This window comes from Lycorma delicatula, chromosome 10 (assembly GCF_047948215.1).
Source record: "Lycorma delicatula isolate Av1 chromosome 10, ASM4794821v1, whole genome shotgun sequence".
Classification (NCBI taxonomy): domain Eukaryota; kingdom Metazoa; phylum Arthropoda; class Insecta; order Hemiptera; family Fulgoridae; genus Lycorma; species Lycorma delicatula.
This window is the reverse complement of record NC_134464.1, coordinates 52449287-52467671: the sequence shown is the minus strand read 5'-3', so window position 1 is coordinate 52467671 and position 18385 is coordinate 52449287. Positions and strand designations below refer to the sequence as shown.

At 27.8% G+C, this 18385-nt stretch overlaps 1 protein-coding gene across 4 annotated transcripts in view; it reads left to right on the top strand.

The window, feature by feature from the left end:
* The window catches only part of LOC142331619 (ubiquitin-conjugating enzyme E2 H-like), a 54863-nt gene extending 36812 nt beyond the window's left edge, over positions 1-18051 (top strand). Inside the window, exons 3-5 of one of the 4 annotated variants that reach the window (XM_075377648.1) lie at positions 2822-3489; positions 8328-8465; positions 12404-18051. In XM_075377648.1, the coding sequence (XP_075233763.1) occupies positions 2952-3489; positions 8328-8449 (660 nt within the window). In that variant the 5' untranslated portion in view covers positions 2822-2951 and the 3' untranslated portion in view covers positions 8450-8465; positions 12404-18051. The other 3 variants (XM_075377649.1, XM_075377650.1, XM_075377652.1) reach the window with 3 other exon arrangements.
* The last annotated feature ends 334 nt before the right edge of the window (positions 18052-18385 follow it).

Sequence of the window (18385 nt, the reverse complement as noted above, 5' to 3'; positions counted from 1 at the left end):
CTTATAGCAATTAATTGTAACTTCCAAATACATAGGTTTGTATGCATACACAACATTTTAAATAAATAATTTAGGAATAACTATAAAGTGAATGCATGTGTATTTTATATATGTTAGTATACCTTAAGTGGGATTTTTACAATTGCTGTTAGTTTTTTCTGGTGTGTGTGTGTGTATGTATATATATATATATATATATATATGTGTGTGTGTGTGTGTGTGTGTGTGTGTGTGTGTGTGTGTGTGTGTGTGTGTGTGTGTGTGTGTGTGTGTGTGTGTGTGTGTGTGTGTGTGTGTGTGTGTAGAGTCTTATCAACCACTTGTTTCTAATTTTCTTTTTTATCTTATGGCCACAAGTTTATAATATGACATTTTAAAAACAATAAGAGTACAGTATAGCTTGTCCAAGCCGAATTGGCACAGATCTGATGAACAGCATAGCTGTATGTCATGCTGCCTAATGAGTACGGGTTTATAATTCTACTTGATAAGATAACATGTATATGGTATGACTATTGTTTATTCCAATCAATGAACAAATTCACATCTTATATTTGTTACGTCAAGCACAAGATTGATGTCTACTGTTCATGCTACACTCTTCGCCCTTTGTTCTGGGAGTGGTGAACAACCTAAGAGCCTCCTGATTCATTCAGAGACTAACTTGTTTTTGTAAATGATTCCATTCTAATTTATACTGTATTTGCAGTTAAAACTTGTCCAGTTAATTGTGTGTATCCAAAGAATAGAAGGTTATCATTCGATTATAGTGTTCTTTGAGCTTCAATTTTTGAAAGTAGTTGTCTAAGTGGAAAGATCGGTTCAGTAGATTTTGCATGCAGTTATTTGAAACAAATAAAACTACATTCTCTTTATATAGTTGATGACATTGCTTGTTATTGTAACAAGTGTTTTCAGCCTGGGTGTCATTATAATCTTGTAGATTAGGATAAACACTTGTAGAACAGTTCTTTATAGCTATAATTAACAAGTAAGCATAGGATGAAAATCTGTAATGAACTTCAAATAAAAATGGATGAACCCATAATGAACATTAAATTGAACCCATAACGTTGCCACTGCATAATCAGTAGGTTACATTAGAATTAAATTTATGAATGATACGAATAAATTAAATAAGAAAAACATAAAACATAATTTAAATGTTGCATTTATTTGCCTTATTGTTACAAAAGATGTTCAAAATGACCATCGACAGACTTTTGTGCTCAACTGATCATATTGAGAGTTGTCCGAGGCAAGACATTGTTGTCAATTGTGTTGATTTCTTGTTGAATGTTGACCTTCATTCAGTTCATCAATATTGTGGGAATTAGATGCATAAACTTTTTCCTTTAAGTAGCCCAAAGGAAAAAATCGCAACTTTGTTTTTGGTGGGTCTGTCTGTCCACCAACAATGTTTTCGAGAAGCCAATTGCAATAATCAAGTCATTTCAGTTTGTCTCCTTCAGTTATTGCACAGTTGTAATGCGGTATGGTTTCAATTTTAATTCATGAAGAATTTTATGACTAGATGTGTAATTTAATACCAGATTGTTGGGATAACTTGCATGTGATTTTTTTGGACTGGCAGTAATTCTCCTTTCAATATCGTTGGCAATGGCCTATGGAGTCCATTTCATTTTGCATTTGAAACCGAACCTGTTGTATACCATTCTTCTACTAAATTGTGTATGGTACTCTTCACTGGGATACAGACATTTGGAAATTTTCTATGAATACTTGACGTGATTCTTTAAACAATCCAGAATGAATGTAGGCCTGAACTATAGCTATCCTCTCGTAGATTGAATAAGGCATTTTACACAAACATAACTGCAACTCACATTATTGCACTGCAACAAAATGTTTACATTTTGACAAACTGCAGCAACAATCAGTACTAAGATAGACCTCCACTGTTCGCGCTAGTTGTGTTGTGAGTCTTTCATAAATAGTGTTGGGTAGCAGTTTCATTATGGGTTGAGTTTTATGTTGCTCACCCTGTGCATATCAAATAGCAGAAATTAAAAACAGAATATATGATGGTTCATTTTGTATGTAAATGTGTAGGGGGCTCTCTCATACAAACTTGTATACGATAAAGTATACAAGTATACAATAAATACTCAAAAAATAAGTATACACATTCAGTATGTTAGATCATAAAGCTTGTTGTATATGTCTAAAGATGAAGTGTTAAATTTTGGAAATTTATAAAAATGGGTAGCAACCATCATTATCATTTTATGATATAACATTATTTCTATCAAATTCTTAAAATTAAGTACTAATAAAAAAAAAGTAATGTAAATGCTTTCAGTTTTTAGAAGAATTCCTAATTATTTTTTTGCTTAAGATCTAATAAATGCTTTCCTGATGAGCATTGAAGTTATCAGTGATGAGCAAACTTGTTCGGCATACATCAGTTCAAACATACTTGTGGCCGCCATGTGTTGCGAATAAGCACCATAACTAATCCAAAAAGAGTATTCATTTTATAACCAAAACAGATATTCACTTGACATCAGTATAGTTGCAAGTCAGCTTTTTTTCATCAGTAAAGTGTACCATGATTATTTACACTAAAATTAAAGAAATAACTTATTCCTGTCATTCTTTTTATTTATTCATAAATTTGTTAGTGCCAGACCTGATTTGAATAAACTGGTTTTTAGTACAGGTTTTATATTAACAGGGTTTAAGTTGAAGTTTGAGAAGCATTAGTTTGATTTTATTTTATTCTACATTATATCGTAATATGCATTTCATATTAGAATGTTTCTATTTAAAAGTATATAATTTCCTGTTTTATTTTCAGATGCTGATGACTGTGTTGTACAAATTTATTTCTGAAATTCAGTTATGATGAAACGAACTGCTGTTTAGTGCAATTAATTTTTAATTAACTAATTTAGTTGAAGAAGTTTGTAAAGAAGATTTTTTCAACTATGTCCTCCCCAAGTGTTGGTAAAAGACGTATGGACACGGATGTGATTAAGTTAATCGAAAGTAAACATGAAGTGACTATTATAAGTGGTATTAATGAATTTTATGTTAAGTTTTATGGTCCACGTGGTACACCATATGAAGGCGGCATTTGGAAAGTTCGTGTATATCTTCCAGAACATTATCCGTTTAAGTCTCCGTCCATCGGTTTTATGAATAAAGTATATCATCCAAATATTGATGAAGTATCTGGTACTGTCTGTCTTGATGTAATCAATCAAGCTTGGACAGCTCTGTATGATTTATCAAATATATTTGATTCATTTTTACCTCAATTATTGACTTATCCGAATCCAATCGATCCATTAAACGGAGATGCTGCTGCTATGTACCTACATAAACCTGATGAATATAAGAAAAAGGTAGTCGAATATGTTAATAAATATGCTACGGAAGAAGTACTTTGGAAACAAACACCACAACCTGTATCCTCGGACAGCGAATCATCTATGTCTGAATTTAGCGAAGACGAAGCTGAAGGTATGGAATTATAACATTACATATATAAAACGGTTATTATTAACGAGCACAAAGAATTAACAACAAAATAAATTTTTTTAAATCTAAAGTGGGAACATTTATAATGTTGTGGTATGGTTATTATTATTATTATTATTAACATATAATTGAGATGATTACATGTATGATAGTAATGGTGTGCAGAAAAGAGACGTTTCATTATGTATAGATAATATTAACAATTATATAAATGTGTAGCGGACCATTTTTATTGTAATTTAATTGATTTAATTAATTGTATGTTATTATTATAATGATTATATTATATAATTATGATAATTGGTGTTAGAACCATTTATTAAGTATATTATTCGTTTTAATAATAAATATTTTATAATTATTATTGTTTAATTTTAAGAAGAGAAATATTTAAGTGAACATACATATATATTTAAAAGTAATTGAGTATAAGTTTTTCTTTATTGTTCAGAGAAATATTTTAACACGTTGACTGTGAATTGTAATTACTAAATTATGTATTCCTAGAATTCTGTGAATTTTTCACATTCTTCCTGTTGTAGTATCATTTAATTGAGTCTTGTAGTAAATAGTTCATACCAGTTTTTTCAAGTGAATATCAAGAGGAAACATTGTTGCCAGATTTTGCAGCTTGTAGTCAGTTAGAATTAAACATGGATAGAGCTGTCCAGAAACATACATGCAAAGTTTAAAAATGATGGAAATCCTGCAATATACTTTTTTTATTACTCATATCATGTTGAGTCCTCTAAGAAGAGTTGTGGATGCATTACTATTGATAGAATTTTTCCTTTAAATCATCAGTTCGCATGAATTGCAATTGTACTTCTACTAATTATTTTGTTACCTTTATGTTTTTTTATCCATAAAAATAAATAAAATAGATTTACATAAATACATTTCAATAAAATAGATTTGCCACATTGTAGGGGATTTGTGTAAACAACATTCATTAGAAGCCTTTTTTTTTTTTATTTAAAAATTATACACCAATGACCATGATGCATGTAATGAAATTATACATCGATGACCTTTTCTTGCTTTAATGTAAGAAATAAACCCATTTATTTTTTTTTATTTTAATGCACTTGTGAAGTTGGTGGTAAATAAAATAAAATATTATAAAAGATTCTGGGTGGTTTAGCTTTTATTCTACGTAACATTTAAATATGAAACTAGGGTTGTGTAATGCAGTCAACGTGTTAGTAAGTATATATTACAAATACTAATTATAAATGTATATGATTTATAATTATAATTACTGTACATGTTAATTGTAATTAACTAATAAAAGTAATATCATGTGATAAAGTGAAAGTCTTCATCAGTGAGTTCATTTTTACATTAAATCTGAATATTATTATAGAATTATGTATTATCTGGTTATAAAATCGAATTTCTTTTTATTATTTTCTTCTGTACTTGCTTATTTTCTTGTTCACCTGTATTAGTAATAATAATAATAATAATAATAAAATAAATTTTGAGCCAGTCAAATCTTTATTAAACAAATTGAGGCATATTCATAAAATAAGGGCCATTTGGTCATTAAAGAAATTATCTCGTGAGAAAAGGTTTTTACTTAGTTTTAGATTACTACATATCTACTTCACTTTTCTGCATAATCACCATTTAGTTCTAACAATTTTCATAATGCTGCACCACTTTCTTTAACTCCTCTGAAAAGAAGTTTGCTGCCTGGGAATTGAACCAGTTTATAACAGCAGCCTTGAATTCCTCATTTTCAAACCATTGTCCACCAAGCCACTTTTTGTAAATGCAAGAAGAGGAAGTAGTAGTCGCTAGGAGCAAGGTCAGGACTGTATGGAGGGTAGTCAAAAAGTTCCCAACCAAAATCTTGAATCTTGGTTAAGGCAGCAGTGTGAGGACATGTTGTTATGATGGAGGATTACACCAGATGACACTCCCATGTCGTCAATTTTGGATCGCACGTCTCAGTTTGGTGAGCATTTCGCAGTACATGTCCACGTGTACTGCGAAATGGTCACGTGATGATCCACGTTCCATGAAATCAACCAAAATGATGCACTTTTCATCCCAACAAAACGGTAGCCAATATTTTTTTACTCTAGTACGAAGATTGCTTAAACTTTTTCAGTTTTGGAGAACTTGAATGGTGCCACTGCATTGACTATTTTGATTCTGTGATTGTGTAGGATATCCACGTCTTGTCATCCATAACAATTTGGAAAATAAAAATCATCTCCATCTTGACAATAGCGACCCAAAAATGCTTGCCCACTGCACATTCTTTGCTCTTTGTGTTGGTTGGTGAGCATTTTCGGTATCCACCTTGCACACAATTTGTGACATCCAAGCTTTTCTGCGACATTTGTGTAGATAGAAGTGCATCCCAACATATGGAAATTCATCAGGCAGAGCACTAGATGTCGATCGCATCGCAGTTTTCAGTTCACTTGTTCAATGCTTTTGTTGAACAGTCTGAATACTGGACCTGCCACTCCACTTTTTGTTATGCACATTTGTGTGGCCATTTTTAAAGTCGTTTGTGTAACCTTGATGAATTTTAGCAGTTGAAAATCCTTTTGCACACAAAAATCAAATTACAGCACGCACTTCACAACTGGCAAGAGAAATAATTGTCATGGACTTTGTGATCTACATTTACCAGCAGGCAAACAAATACTGAATCAAAACAACTGCAGTGGCTTTGTAAATAGCTGATACATGGCCCTGCATGTGTGAAACTGTGTTCAGACCTTCTAATATTTAAGTATAAGCTGACGGCCCTTACTTTATGAATATTCCTCGTATAATTATTAAGAAAAAGAGCAATAAAACAAAAATTGTTTATTATATACATGAACAATCACACTTAGTTATAATGCCTAGTTATCAGATAAAAAAAACCAAACATTATGGTTCTTCCACACAGTATTGTTTATTTCTGTAGTTTTAATAAACAATGAAAGTATCAAGACTAGTTTGGAGTTATCAGTTAATTAAATTAAGCATTATTAAACTAATAAAATACTTTGTTTTAATGTATTATAATTTTAACAGTTAATATTTATAATTAATTTAAACCAAAAAATTAATAAATTGAACACATTAACTTAGTGTGTATTAAGTGACTGTTAGAAAAATGGCTAGAGTTATACATTTTCTTAGTTTATATAAAAGCCTCAACATGAAGAATTAATTTTGTACATTTATCTTTATTTTCTTTTTTTTTGTTTATTCCACATTTAAGTAAAAATAATTACTCTATTAACCCTAAAATAAAACTTAAAAAATAATTATTACATTTTAATATTTTTCATTGTGCCTTGTAGAAATTAAAAAAGTGTAAACAAAATACTACTTCAATTTCTAGTAACAGACTTTCTGTTACAGAGAATCTTGTTTTCAGATGTGCGATTTCTAACAATATTAACTATTATTTTAAATAAATTAACGTGCATACAGTATATTAATTTGTCACATGATGTGACAAATGATCATATCACATAATAATATTTACAGTATGTCTCTGTGAATTCAGTTAAGATTGAATTCATACGATCACTGCCTCAAGACTTGACATCTTGTTTAATATATACCTAATAAAATGAAATATTACAAAATGTATATATACACAGAGTGTATGTATTAAAATAATACGGTATTGTTTGCCATTAGAAAAGAATAGTTTTCAAATTGCAGTACTCTGAAAGTTAACATGTAGTTCATAACATTTAAGCCATGTGCACATTAAAAAGTGCATTTTTAGTTAGTCTTTGTTTATTGATTACACATAACACAAACTAATGTAGCAGCTCAATTATATTGATATTTAGTAAAATAGCACAAGTTTGTCATATTCTTGAGGTTTTGAACACACACAATAAAGAATAAAACTGAAAATTAAGACAATTTTATATATTAACTCATCAAAATTAATTTATAAAACATAGTTTTTAATTTTTTTTAATCTTATTCATAAATTGTATAAAAGTAATTTCTCAGGTTATGTTGCAGGAATCAAAATGAACAAGTGTAAAAAAATTCGGTTGCAATGATAGTATGAAAAAATAACTTATTTTATATTGTATTAAAGAAAAGATTTTATATTATTTTTCTTTTGTTAATAAAATAATTATTTTTATTAAGTGTAAAAAACATCTTTTTATAATAAGAAATAAAAATATTTTTTTTTATATGAAATTTGAAATTTTTTTAATCTGTTGATAATATTGGAATGGTTTTTTTTTAAATAAGTGAAAATAATATTTAGATATCGTTATTAATGTTAACAACTAATCTTAATAATTTATTAAGTCATTGATAACTTAATAGCAACCGCAACCCAATTCATTCTGCCTTCAAGACCCCATATTGTTAAAATCAGTTTAATGTTTTTGGTTTTGTTAAAATGTTTTAATTTTTCCAAAAACAAGTACTCGTATAATTTTTAAAAAAATTAGTATAATTTTTAAAAAAATTAGTATAATTTTTTATTAGAAAATCGTATATTTGTTATATATTAAAAAGCTTAAAAAAATTGCTTGTGTTCTTTTGTTAGAATTAAGATTTTTTTATGTGAATGAAACTGTTACATCCACTTTCCAGCGAGTTTTTATATTGATATAAAATATGCAATATTGCTCTTATTACATAAAAGCAAACATATGAGTGTGTTAACTTTTTGTATTTCTTTTTTCTTTTCTACTCAGTAAATTCTTTTGTGCCTGATATGTATCAAAGGGTCTGAGTTCATAAGTTAAGTGCAGTTAATGTTTATTTATTTTCAAATTTGTCCACTGCAATAAAATCTGTAATTTTTTGTCTGTTATAAGCACTAAACAGAAATAACATCCAGATTGTCACCAATTCAAACAGGAACATGAGTAGATGGAAGAATATTTTATCATCTTCACAACTGCCTAAAGTTGATGTGGAAGATCATCAAAACCTATGACCCAAGTAGTTTTGAGGTATGTTCTTGAAAAGCATCTCTAGTAGTTTATTTTCTCTTCTGTTTCACTGTCAGAAAAATGTTTTATTGTTGTACTGAGAATCATTATTACTTAAAAGAAACAGTTTTCATTAATATTTAAATCAATATTGCCTCCAAACTGTATCTTCGTATCACTTTACTCAACAGACTGTAAATTATCATCAGAAACATGAACACTACAAAAACATCCATGACTTGGCAAACGTAATCTGATCTGTGATACACGTGAGAAATAATATTCACTATGTACTATGTAACAGTCGCTTTTAAACACTGATTTGTGTAACAGACTGTTTAGGCATAAGGAAAAACTGTTACATGCTTATTTTATGTTCTAATTCATGGTTTTCTCAACCTTTCTACTATGGGGTAATGCATATATCTTACATAATGTAAAAGATTTATTAAGAATTGAATAAATTCACATATTTTTCATATGTGCATTGAATTCACATACATTTTTAACAGTAAGTCATTGTAGGTTTTTAACTGTCATCATCAATCCTTCTGATAAAAATTTTTGAATAATTGCCATTAAAACACATATCTCAATTTTTTACAATTACAGAATTAGTTATTTTTGATCATCATTAATTAATATTTAATATTATTCTATTACAAAATTGTGGAATTTACTTTTAATAAAATATCTCATTGGTGAACCTTAATAAAATTTTTAATTGAACTTATAGAGAGAGGGGAATGAGGGGGGGAAGATATTATTGGTTTATTATTTATCTTAACTTTTATAACTATTCAGCAACAAAAAATAAATTGAAAATTATTTTGTATTCTGATTTTGCATTAGGATTCATTTCTAATTGTATATTTAAATCATTTCCCCCCCCTCCAAAAAACAGACAATTTGAGATTTCATTTTTTGCTAGTTTACATGTATATTTCATTTTTACATAGTAATATTAATGTAAGTGTATGAAAGTTATACAAATTAGTTAAAAGATGATGAAAAATTATGCTGTAGATCAATTTTATCAATTAGTATGAATTGTTATGGAAAAACATATTTTAGCCCTTCCCAAGTGAATTTAAAATTTTTTGCAGGCTGAATCTCTGGCAGTGTTTCTTCCTCCAGCAATTCTGAAGTAGTGTTGAGGATAGCATAAACAATGTTTTACGTATACATAACTTTACGAGTATGCAAATGTGCTTTAAATCTTAACTGTTTTTTTAATCAACACAGTTTGCCCCCCTGTATTCAGATACCATTGGATGGAAAAGGAAAAGTCTTGCCTATGTAATATGTAAATACCACTTGGGAAGGGTTAATAATTTATTATTTAAACTGTTTTATTTTTTTATTTATAAATATCACTAAGATTATATATTGTTAATAATGTTGTGTTACATTAATGTGCGTGGATTTAGTGTAATGAATAAATAAAATGAAACAGTATTGTTAAAAGATTTATATTAAAAAAAAAAAAAAAATATTGCAACGATATATTTGAAGCCTCATAGTCTTCCAAAAACACAGTATATAAGTAAAGTACTACATAAGTAATCAGTACAAAAGACACTTGACAAGTGATCATTAATGATAATGATTCTATATGAGTGACAAAAATATACAAATAAGTAAAACAGAGTTATTGGATTTTTATGAGAATGGTAAAATGTTTTTTTTTGTAATTAGGATATGTCATAAAATTGTGGCTAAAACAATTAATATGATATGGAAACTAAGAACTTAGTATTAAAACGTTCAGTACAGAATTCGGTATTAAAAAGTAGTTGATTAATGAAAGATACTACTGAAAATATTTTTTAAAAGATTATTATTATAATAAAACTAATCCCAAAATAGTCCATAGAGTTCTGGTGTTTTTCAGATAGGTAAATCTATATAATTGAATTTAAAAAAAATTAAGAAATCAAAATATTTGGTATTTCTTTGTTAACTGTGGGGTGTATTATATTACCCAGATGTTGTAAAATTTATCATTCCATCAATGAAATAATTTCATAAAAAGATATATGAAATGTATTTAAAAAAATTAGTATAGTATTTGTATCTCTTGGCAGGGTTAATTATTTGCAATGAAGAGCTGGGAGAAAAAGAACAACCTGCACCTTTTTTTTTTTTTACTCAAATTCTATAAAAATATGATTTCTAATTTTGTTTTGCCATGCCAACATTACTTACTTCATAGATCTCCACATATAATTTTCTATATTTATATATATATATATATATAAAGCAGAATCTAACTCTACAAAATTGTTAAACCCAGCAGTTCAAGTTGTCAAGGCCTTGTGTCCATTGTGATTATCATCTAATGGAATAAATAATGCTTATTCTATTCCTAAAGGCAAAAAATACTAATTTGAAACAAATTATTTAATTAAAATAGTCTACTGTTAACATAGAACTACCAAACTTTATACCTTTTCCAGGTTTGGAAATGGCAGAACTTATTTTGACAGTTCATCAAAAGAAACTTTCTTTTTATATATTACAGTACAGCAATAACTGCATTTTTATGGTGTGATAATGAATAAAGCCCACTCTTGTGTATGAAAACATGTATAGAATAGGTTAATTGGTAAACACTTAGTTTGTGCTACTTATGACCAAAAGAAAGTACTAACAACATTAGCTGATAATAATAATCATATTTAAAATATGTTTTCAACATGTTCATTTTATATGAATTACTTTTAGATTTCTTCTCAGGTAAAAGTTTAGAAATTTTAGTTTAAGGTGTAATATACTAGTAGTTAGCAGTTGTTTCATTTTTTAATTATTGAGAAATGTATAGGATAGGTGTTTTTTTTTTTATAATACCACTTGCTGTAAGGTTTTGAAAACATATCACTTCCTGATTATGTTAAGTGGGTTGGAACATTTAATCACAAAAGCTGAAATGTAGATTTGTCACTTATCATGTTAAATAACGTGAAAAATAAAATTGGCATGTTATATATATATATATATATATATATATATATATATATATCGATGCTCTCTCATTACTCAGAGCTATTTCAACTTGAAATTATAAAATAACAATAAATGTCTCGTGCTGCTATGTCTTTAATTTATTGGGCAGGTAATTATTTATTTTGGTGGCAGTTTTAATTACTCTGTTTTATTATTTGTTCCAATCCTTTAGACCGGGGAGAAATTTTTGACTGGAGTTGGCCTTAGGGAGACTAGCATGTATGAGCTTTGTTCTCCTACTGTGATATCAATTCGGCTCGTCCCCTGAAGTCCTTTCGGCGCTAGAGCCTTCCGCCCTAGTGGAATGCACCTTTCTAGGGGCCCTATTAGAAGATGTATAATGCGCTCCCCATTCTGGAGTGAGTCGCATGTGCTGATGGTGACATAATTGTAAGAATTAGGGAAGGATGGTGGATGATAACAGAGATGAAATTAGGGAACTTTCTTCACTTGGGCTGTCTTCATTACTGCATCTCCGCTGAATTTAATCTGGTCAAATTAACTCCCTCTTAAGAACTCAATTATTCGCTGCCTTTTTAGTATACTGATCTATTTTTATCAGGTTAACAGAACAGTTTTAACACAACCAAGACTCCATGAGCAAGTATAGGTTAATACAATTGTAAACATATAAAACTGCTCTTTTGTTTGTTTTTTCTTCAGTTTTTGCATTATTTTTAATTTTATTTGAAATAATAAAAAAAGAAAAGAAATCCACTCAGAAAAAATATAACTCTTTTTGTTTAATGTACAACATTTTTTGTTAAATTTACATAAACAAAGCATTAAAGTTGTCATTAACATTTGTATACTCCATTTTGTTGTTTACAAGATGAAATTAATTGCAACAATTTTAAGTAAGTGGATCATTCTTTTTATTTTAATAACATTTTGTTTAAATTGATATTTATTATATGCAATATTTATTATTCTATATTAATTTGTCGTTGCAGTTTTTGTTGCTGAAGAAGCTTGGAGAAAAATATCCCTGTTTATATAATAAACAATCGACCATTGAAAAAGATGAAAATGAATTTATCAGAAGAAAAACAGTTTTCAAAGTTTTATATTTTAATATCTTTTTGAAGAAATGTTTGTTTTTTTTTTATGGAAAAAATATTATAGTGAAGTAGATGTCTTTGTGCAAACAGATTGTCAGGCTCCTCTTTCTTTTAATTATTTTTATTTCTCAATAACCCCAAGCTTTCTCAGCCTGAATGAACTTTTTGTATTACTAAAATGCATAGACAGTATAATTTTTTTATTAATAACATACAGTTAGCTGTTTAGCAATGCCAGTCTTAAATTGTCTTTTACTACAGAAATCAGTTACTGTAAATTAAATTGGTTGATGGGTATTGTAATTGTGGAAGTACATGGAGTTAACCATAATTATTTTTTTTTTCAAAGATGACCATGCAAATATTACAATTACTTCTATTCTAATTTTTTATCCAGATTTCTTTCACGATTCTGTGTTTTTAGTTCTTCTGTCCAGCACATGCACTCTTTCTTCTTTTTTGCATTCACAAGAATCTGTATTCTGCAGATTTTTTCTCTGAATCTTTTTTATCTTTAAAACTTTTACGTCTATATTTGCTTTGTTTAGGACTTTTCTTTACTTGTTTTATATATGAGGAGAGTTTTATGTTTTCAAAATTAAAATTTTTTTTTGTTCAATCTATCTGAATCCATTCAAATTCTGTCACACAAAAATTTAGTCTTCTTTTTCAGATTGTGATTTCTAAATTTTCAAAAGTTAACTTTTTTGCTTATTTATAAATTATACTTTTTTTAATTTAATTAAAAGGACTCTAAATAACAAATTACTATCTTTTATTTTTGTTGACATAAGATGTAAAAAAGATGTACATTTAATCTTAAAAGATTAAATGTACATCTTTAAAGTAGTATGTTTTTAGACCCAGAAAATTAAAATAATGATTTTCTTTTTTTACAACAAAGGAGTAGCTTGTTTGGCTGCATAATACTCGCGCATCTAATTTCTAGCTGGTCTACTGCTTAACTTACAACTTAAGAGATAATTATAATTTGTTTTATATGTGTCTTAACTTTTAACCCTTTCAGTCATACTTTTTTATTTCTTAAACTAAAATTTTGAAACCTGTACACTAAATTAAGCTAATTTTTTGAAGTAATAAAATTTAAATTATCCAAGTTTCAAATTGGTCTACTTCAGTGTACACCATAACTCAAAGGAACCATATGAATGGAATATTTAACTTTTTTTTTGAAATAGGGACGTATTTAAAAAGTTTTATAATATATAATACATTTACGTTAAATGAAAAATAAAAAAAAATATAGAAAATAAAAAATTATAGAAATATTTAATAAAAAATGTTCTATAAATTTAAATTCAAAACGCACGTATTCTCCTAACTTGTATAAAAACTAATTGCCTATAATTTAATTTAAAGTCTTACATGTCTATTATATGATAAATTTTTTTCTGGCTATGCACAGATGTATTTTACATTTTATAAAATGCATATGTGTTTTCTTTACTCCAGTTAATGTTCTTGCATCATGACGCATTTTTTGTTTATCAAAATCAGGGAGGTGATTCTTACCATCATACCTAACATCTACAACTGATTGAGTCTCCTTTCTACTTTTTGAAGGTTTAGAACTTCTTTATTTATTTTTAATTCCTATCCCTGTAACTTATATTGTTTCCATGCATTAGTGACATCTAAATCAATAGCATGTATGAACATTCTTAAAGTCCACTTTCAATAATGAATGAATGTTTTGTGTATGGAGATCAAAAAGTCACATTTATCAACAACCCCTCCCATACTTATATATCTTTTTACAACATATATGTTTGAACAGTAACATAGGCTTTTTTTACTTTATCCCACTGACAACAAATATCAGCATTACTAGAACCAATGTAATTTGATGGTTATAACTACCGATGAATTATCCTGCCACTTACTTAAAATGATGCCATCATCACTGACAACTACTTCAAATTACCCTTGCCCTTTTTTCTTCATATCAGCATCTTAAATTAGTAGTGGCTTACTAAATCTAAATCAATTTACTCTAGCAGTACCAATTGCATAAATTTGTTTATTTTTTAAAAGTTGAATAACCAGTATGTACTGAAGTAATCAGAATATAAATAATTATTTTTCCCTGTAATTCTTTTAGATAACTGCATTACTATTGCTGCCCCCATGTCGTAACTGAATATTATTATTTATTTCTGTAGTTGAACATTGATAAGAATAAAATTATAAGTTAGTGTGCTTTGACCACCTAACAAATACAGTTTTATTCCCCATTTGCAAGGCTTATTTTGTATGCGTCAGAATTTTCTTCAATTTCTGCAAAAAACAGATGAAGATTTTGCATACATTAAAACATAAGCATGACTGAAAGGGCATTTGATCCGAATCATTGGTCATATTTGTAAAGTAAGGTTAACAATATTACTAATGCTATAAGACACAGTGGTTGAATCACAGCGTCCACTGTCATGGACACACATTTAGAAAGAGTTTTATACCAATTATTAAATTTATAATTGATTGAACATCCCAACCCCCCATAGGGGAAGACACCTGCCTTGTGACGATTCCGGTTGCCACACACCCCTGTTCCTAGCCCTATGGGCTCGACAGCGATACTTTACTCATTAAAATGGTGCTACACCTCTCAGCAATCAATTGAACATTAAAATTAATTCTTTTTTAACTGTAAATTATTCTTAATTTAACTATAAATTGTTCTCTATGAATCAAATAGAGTTCAGGAGCATACAGTTGCACATTAGAAGGTTTGTTACTGGGATTTGTATTTCTAAAACAGTCTTCAAACAAAATCAATTTAAATTATAAACTGTAAAACATGACATCCACTGGTAGTGGACACAGTGACTGAAAGGGTTAAATAAAGATATAAAACCTTAAAATTTTTCCAAGTGATTGATTCAACATTTAAAAAAAATGTTTTTTTGATATAGTCTTGTTTGCAATTTTCCAATTCTACGTTGTGTACATTTGACACTAAAGAATATACTAATCAAATCATTTTATGAATGAATGACATGCAGTGTTTGGAGTATTGACATCCCTCTTGCAGTTTACAGGCGTCATAAACAAATTTGCATTGTCTTTCATCACTCATTTCTTTTAATGACAAACTTAAAAAATAAAAAAAAAAAAACCACTTAACCCAATTTGCTCATTGCAATGTGAGCACAAAAAGAGACTGATTAGTGAATGCACTAAATTAGAAAACAACAGCATTTCAGTGAGAAATGTACATACAAGCAAAATACATGTGTTTTAAACAGTGTTAATAAATAAAAAGTGAAATTTTTTTGTAGAACCAATGTTTACCATCTAATTGCTTTTGTCTTTTTGAAATCTTCCCCACAAGTAGTATAGTTACACTTTTAAATGCTGGACACGTACATTTACAAAAGCAGATGATTCATTTTAAGTAGAAATTAACAAAAAAGACAGTTTTAAAGTCTGTTGAACAGAATGAATTTGTTTACTGGGCTTCATGAAACACAACATGTTATGTACAAAGAACAGTATATTTCTAGAATATTTAATGCTTAATAATTGGTATTATTATATGATAGCAAAATTAATTATTTAATTAGAAACAGAATTATTAAACAGTTCAAACATATTATTACGAGAAAGAATTCATTTTGAAACGTACTAGAAAGTGTTTTAACTATTAAAAACCTGTTTGTTTTATATATATGTTTAGACTATTATGTTATATAATGAGAATTTCCCTTAATTCTTAACCCTTATTTTTTATTTCTAATATTACATTAAAAAAAATTGATATGTTATTATTATGAATCAATTGCATGTAAAATTTTTATTTACATAGATGTAATTTACTTCTCATGTTTTAAGTACATGTTTCAGAAATTGTTGAGAGTATTTTAGTGTCCATAAACTTCCTCAGCAGCTCATTGTTGCATCAGTGACAAACTGAAGTTTGCAACACCAATTCAGTCTTCTTAAATACTTTTTTTAAACAGAATTAGGGCATTTATTTTGTTTCAGTTCACTACTTTTACTCTAAATTAGTTGTGGTGTCATGTAAACTTTTCACATTTAATCAGATTTCAAGTCATCAGTTTTCATTTACTTTAGTAATCTGATAATATGTATTAGATAAATACACATATGAATGTGTTTTCATCTAAGTACATCATTTTAGTAATTATCAGCATGATGGTTAATGTCAGTTTATATCTGAAAGAAAAAGCAGTGACCATTATCTTAAACTAAGACAACTACTATTACGCTTCTCAAGTGCCACCTAGGCTTTGTGTAAACGCTGAAGGTTGCATTGAAATAGTCAAACCAGGCCTTTGGGTTTATTGGCAAATGTACAATCAGATGAATAGAATCCAGGTAAACTGGGGTTTTTCAGCAACGTGAAAAATATATGTAAACTATGTTATAAATAATTGTTAATTCTTAATCTTTATAGTTTATATTTTAATTTAAGTATGTATCAAGTTAAAAGTACAATAATAAATTAATAGCTTAACTTTATAATGTGTGTATATGTGATATGATACATATATTTTATTTAATCTTTTTAGTGCCAGGATACATGAAAAAAGTTAATCAAAAAATTCTAAGGTTATGAATTTATAATGTTTGTCATCAATTCTTGAAAATTATTATCCTGTAATTTCAGTTGTATTGGTATCATTTTTTTAGGAATTTAGTTCGTTAAGAAAAATATTATAAATAATTGTATTTTGTTCTTTTTACTATTGAACATTAAACATCAAAACCCAGTATAACATTTCACGAGTCAAAATCTTTACAATCGCTGTTGTTGTAACTATGTTTACCTATCTAAATAAATTATCATACACTTAAAACAAGCAGTAAAACACACACTCATTTTGGTAATGTATTTAACAAATGCCAAAATTTTGAGTATTGAGTGTGACTGTATGACATTAAAAATATTGCTATTGAAATCATAAACAATTAAAATATTGAAAAAATCTAAAAAAAAAACAGATTCTATTACTTATTAAATAGGCTGAATAACAGTGTCTAATAAGGTTTTTGGCACTAAGAAGGTTAATAAATATTAATGGATTAATAATAGGAAAGCTAACCTCTATTTTATAGTATTGTATTATTTTTTTTTCAAAAGAGTTTTTATTATATATATATATATCAATTACAATAGAAAAATCTATTGTAATAGAATGTGATAAATAAGATTCAATAATTGTGGAATAACCTCATTCATCAGTAATATATGTAACTTTTAATTAATCAAAATTAATTGCAATTTTTTTTTAACAAAAGAAAATGTAAATAATATATTAAAACAAAAAAAAATCTAAAAAAGTTAACAAGTTTTAGTGTTTTGTATAATTTTTTATAGTTTAAATATATAATGGATAGTAAAAATAAGTTTATATTAATATATGTTCTATTCTTGTTGTGTAGTTTTTAATAATTATCATAATAATTATTGAGAAATATGTAGTTTTTGTTAATTATAAGAAATGTACAATGATTTAAAAAGAAGTATTAATAAATTTTGTCTTTAAAAGTGAGTTATTAAAAGTATGACAATTTCAGTAAAAATTCAAAGTCTATCAACCTTATAGTTTTATAAATATGAAAATAAATTTTAGTACAGTGACTGTGGTTTTGTTTATTTAAGCTTAAGAAAGGTACACAGTCCATTTGCAGAAAAATTAAAGAACAATTAGGAACTGCATCATAATTTTTACTTCCTAGTATGAAGTAACAAAAGTATTGTGATGGTGAAAAATTTCAGATTTCATCGACTGGACCAAAAGTATCCAAAAAAGCCCAAAATCTTTTTTCTTAACTGCAATAATCAGGCCTCATTGAGAGCTTTTTAACAATGTTTCATAATTGGTG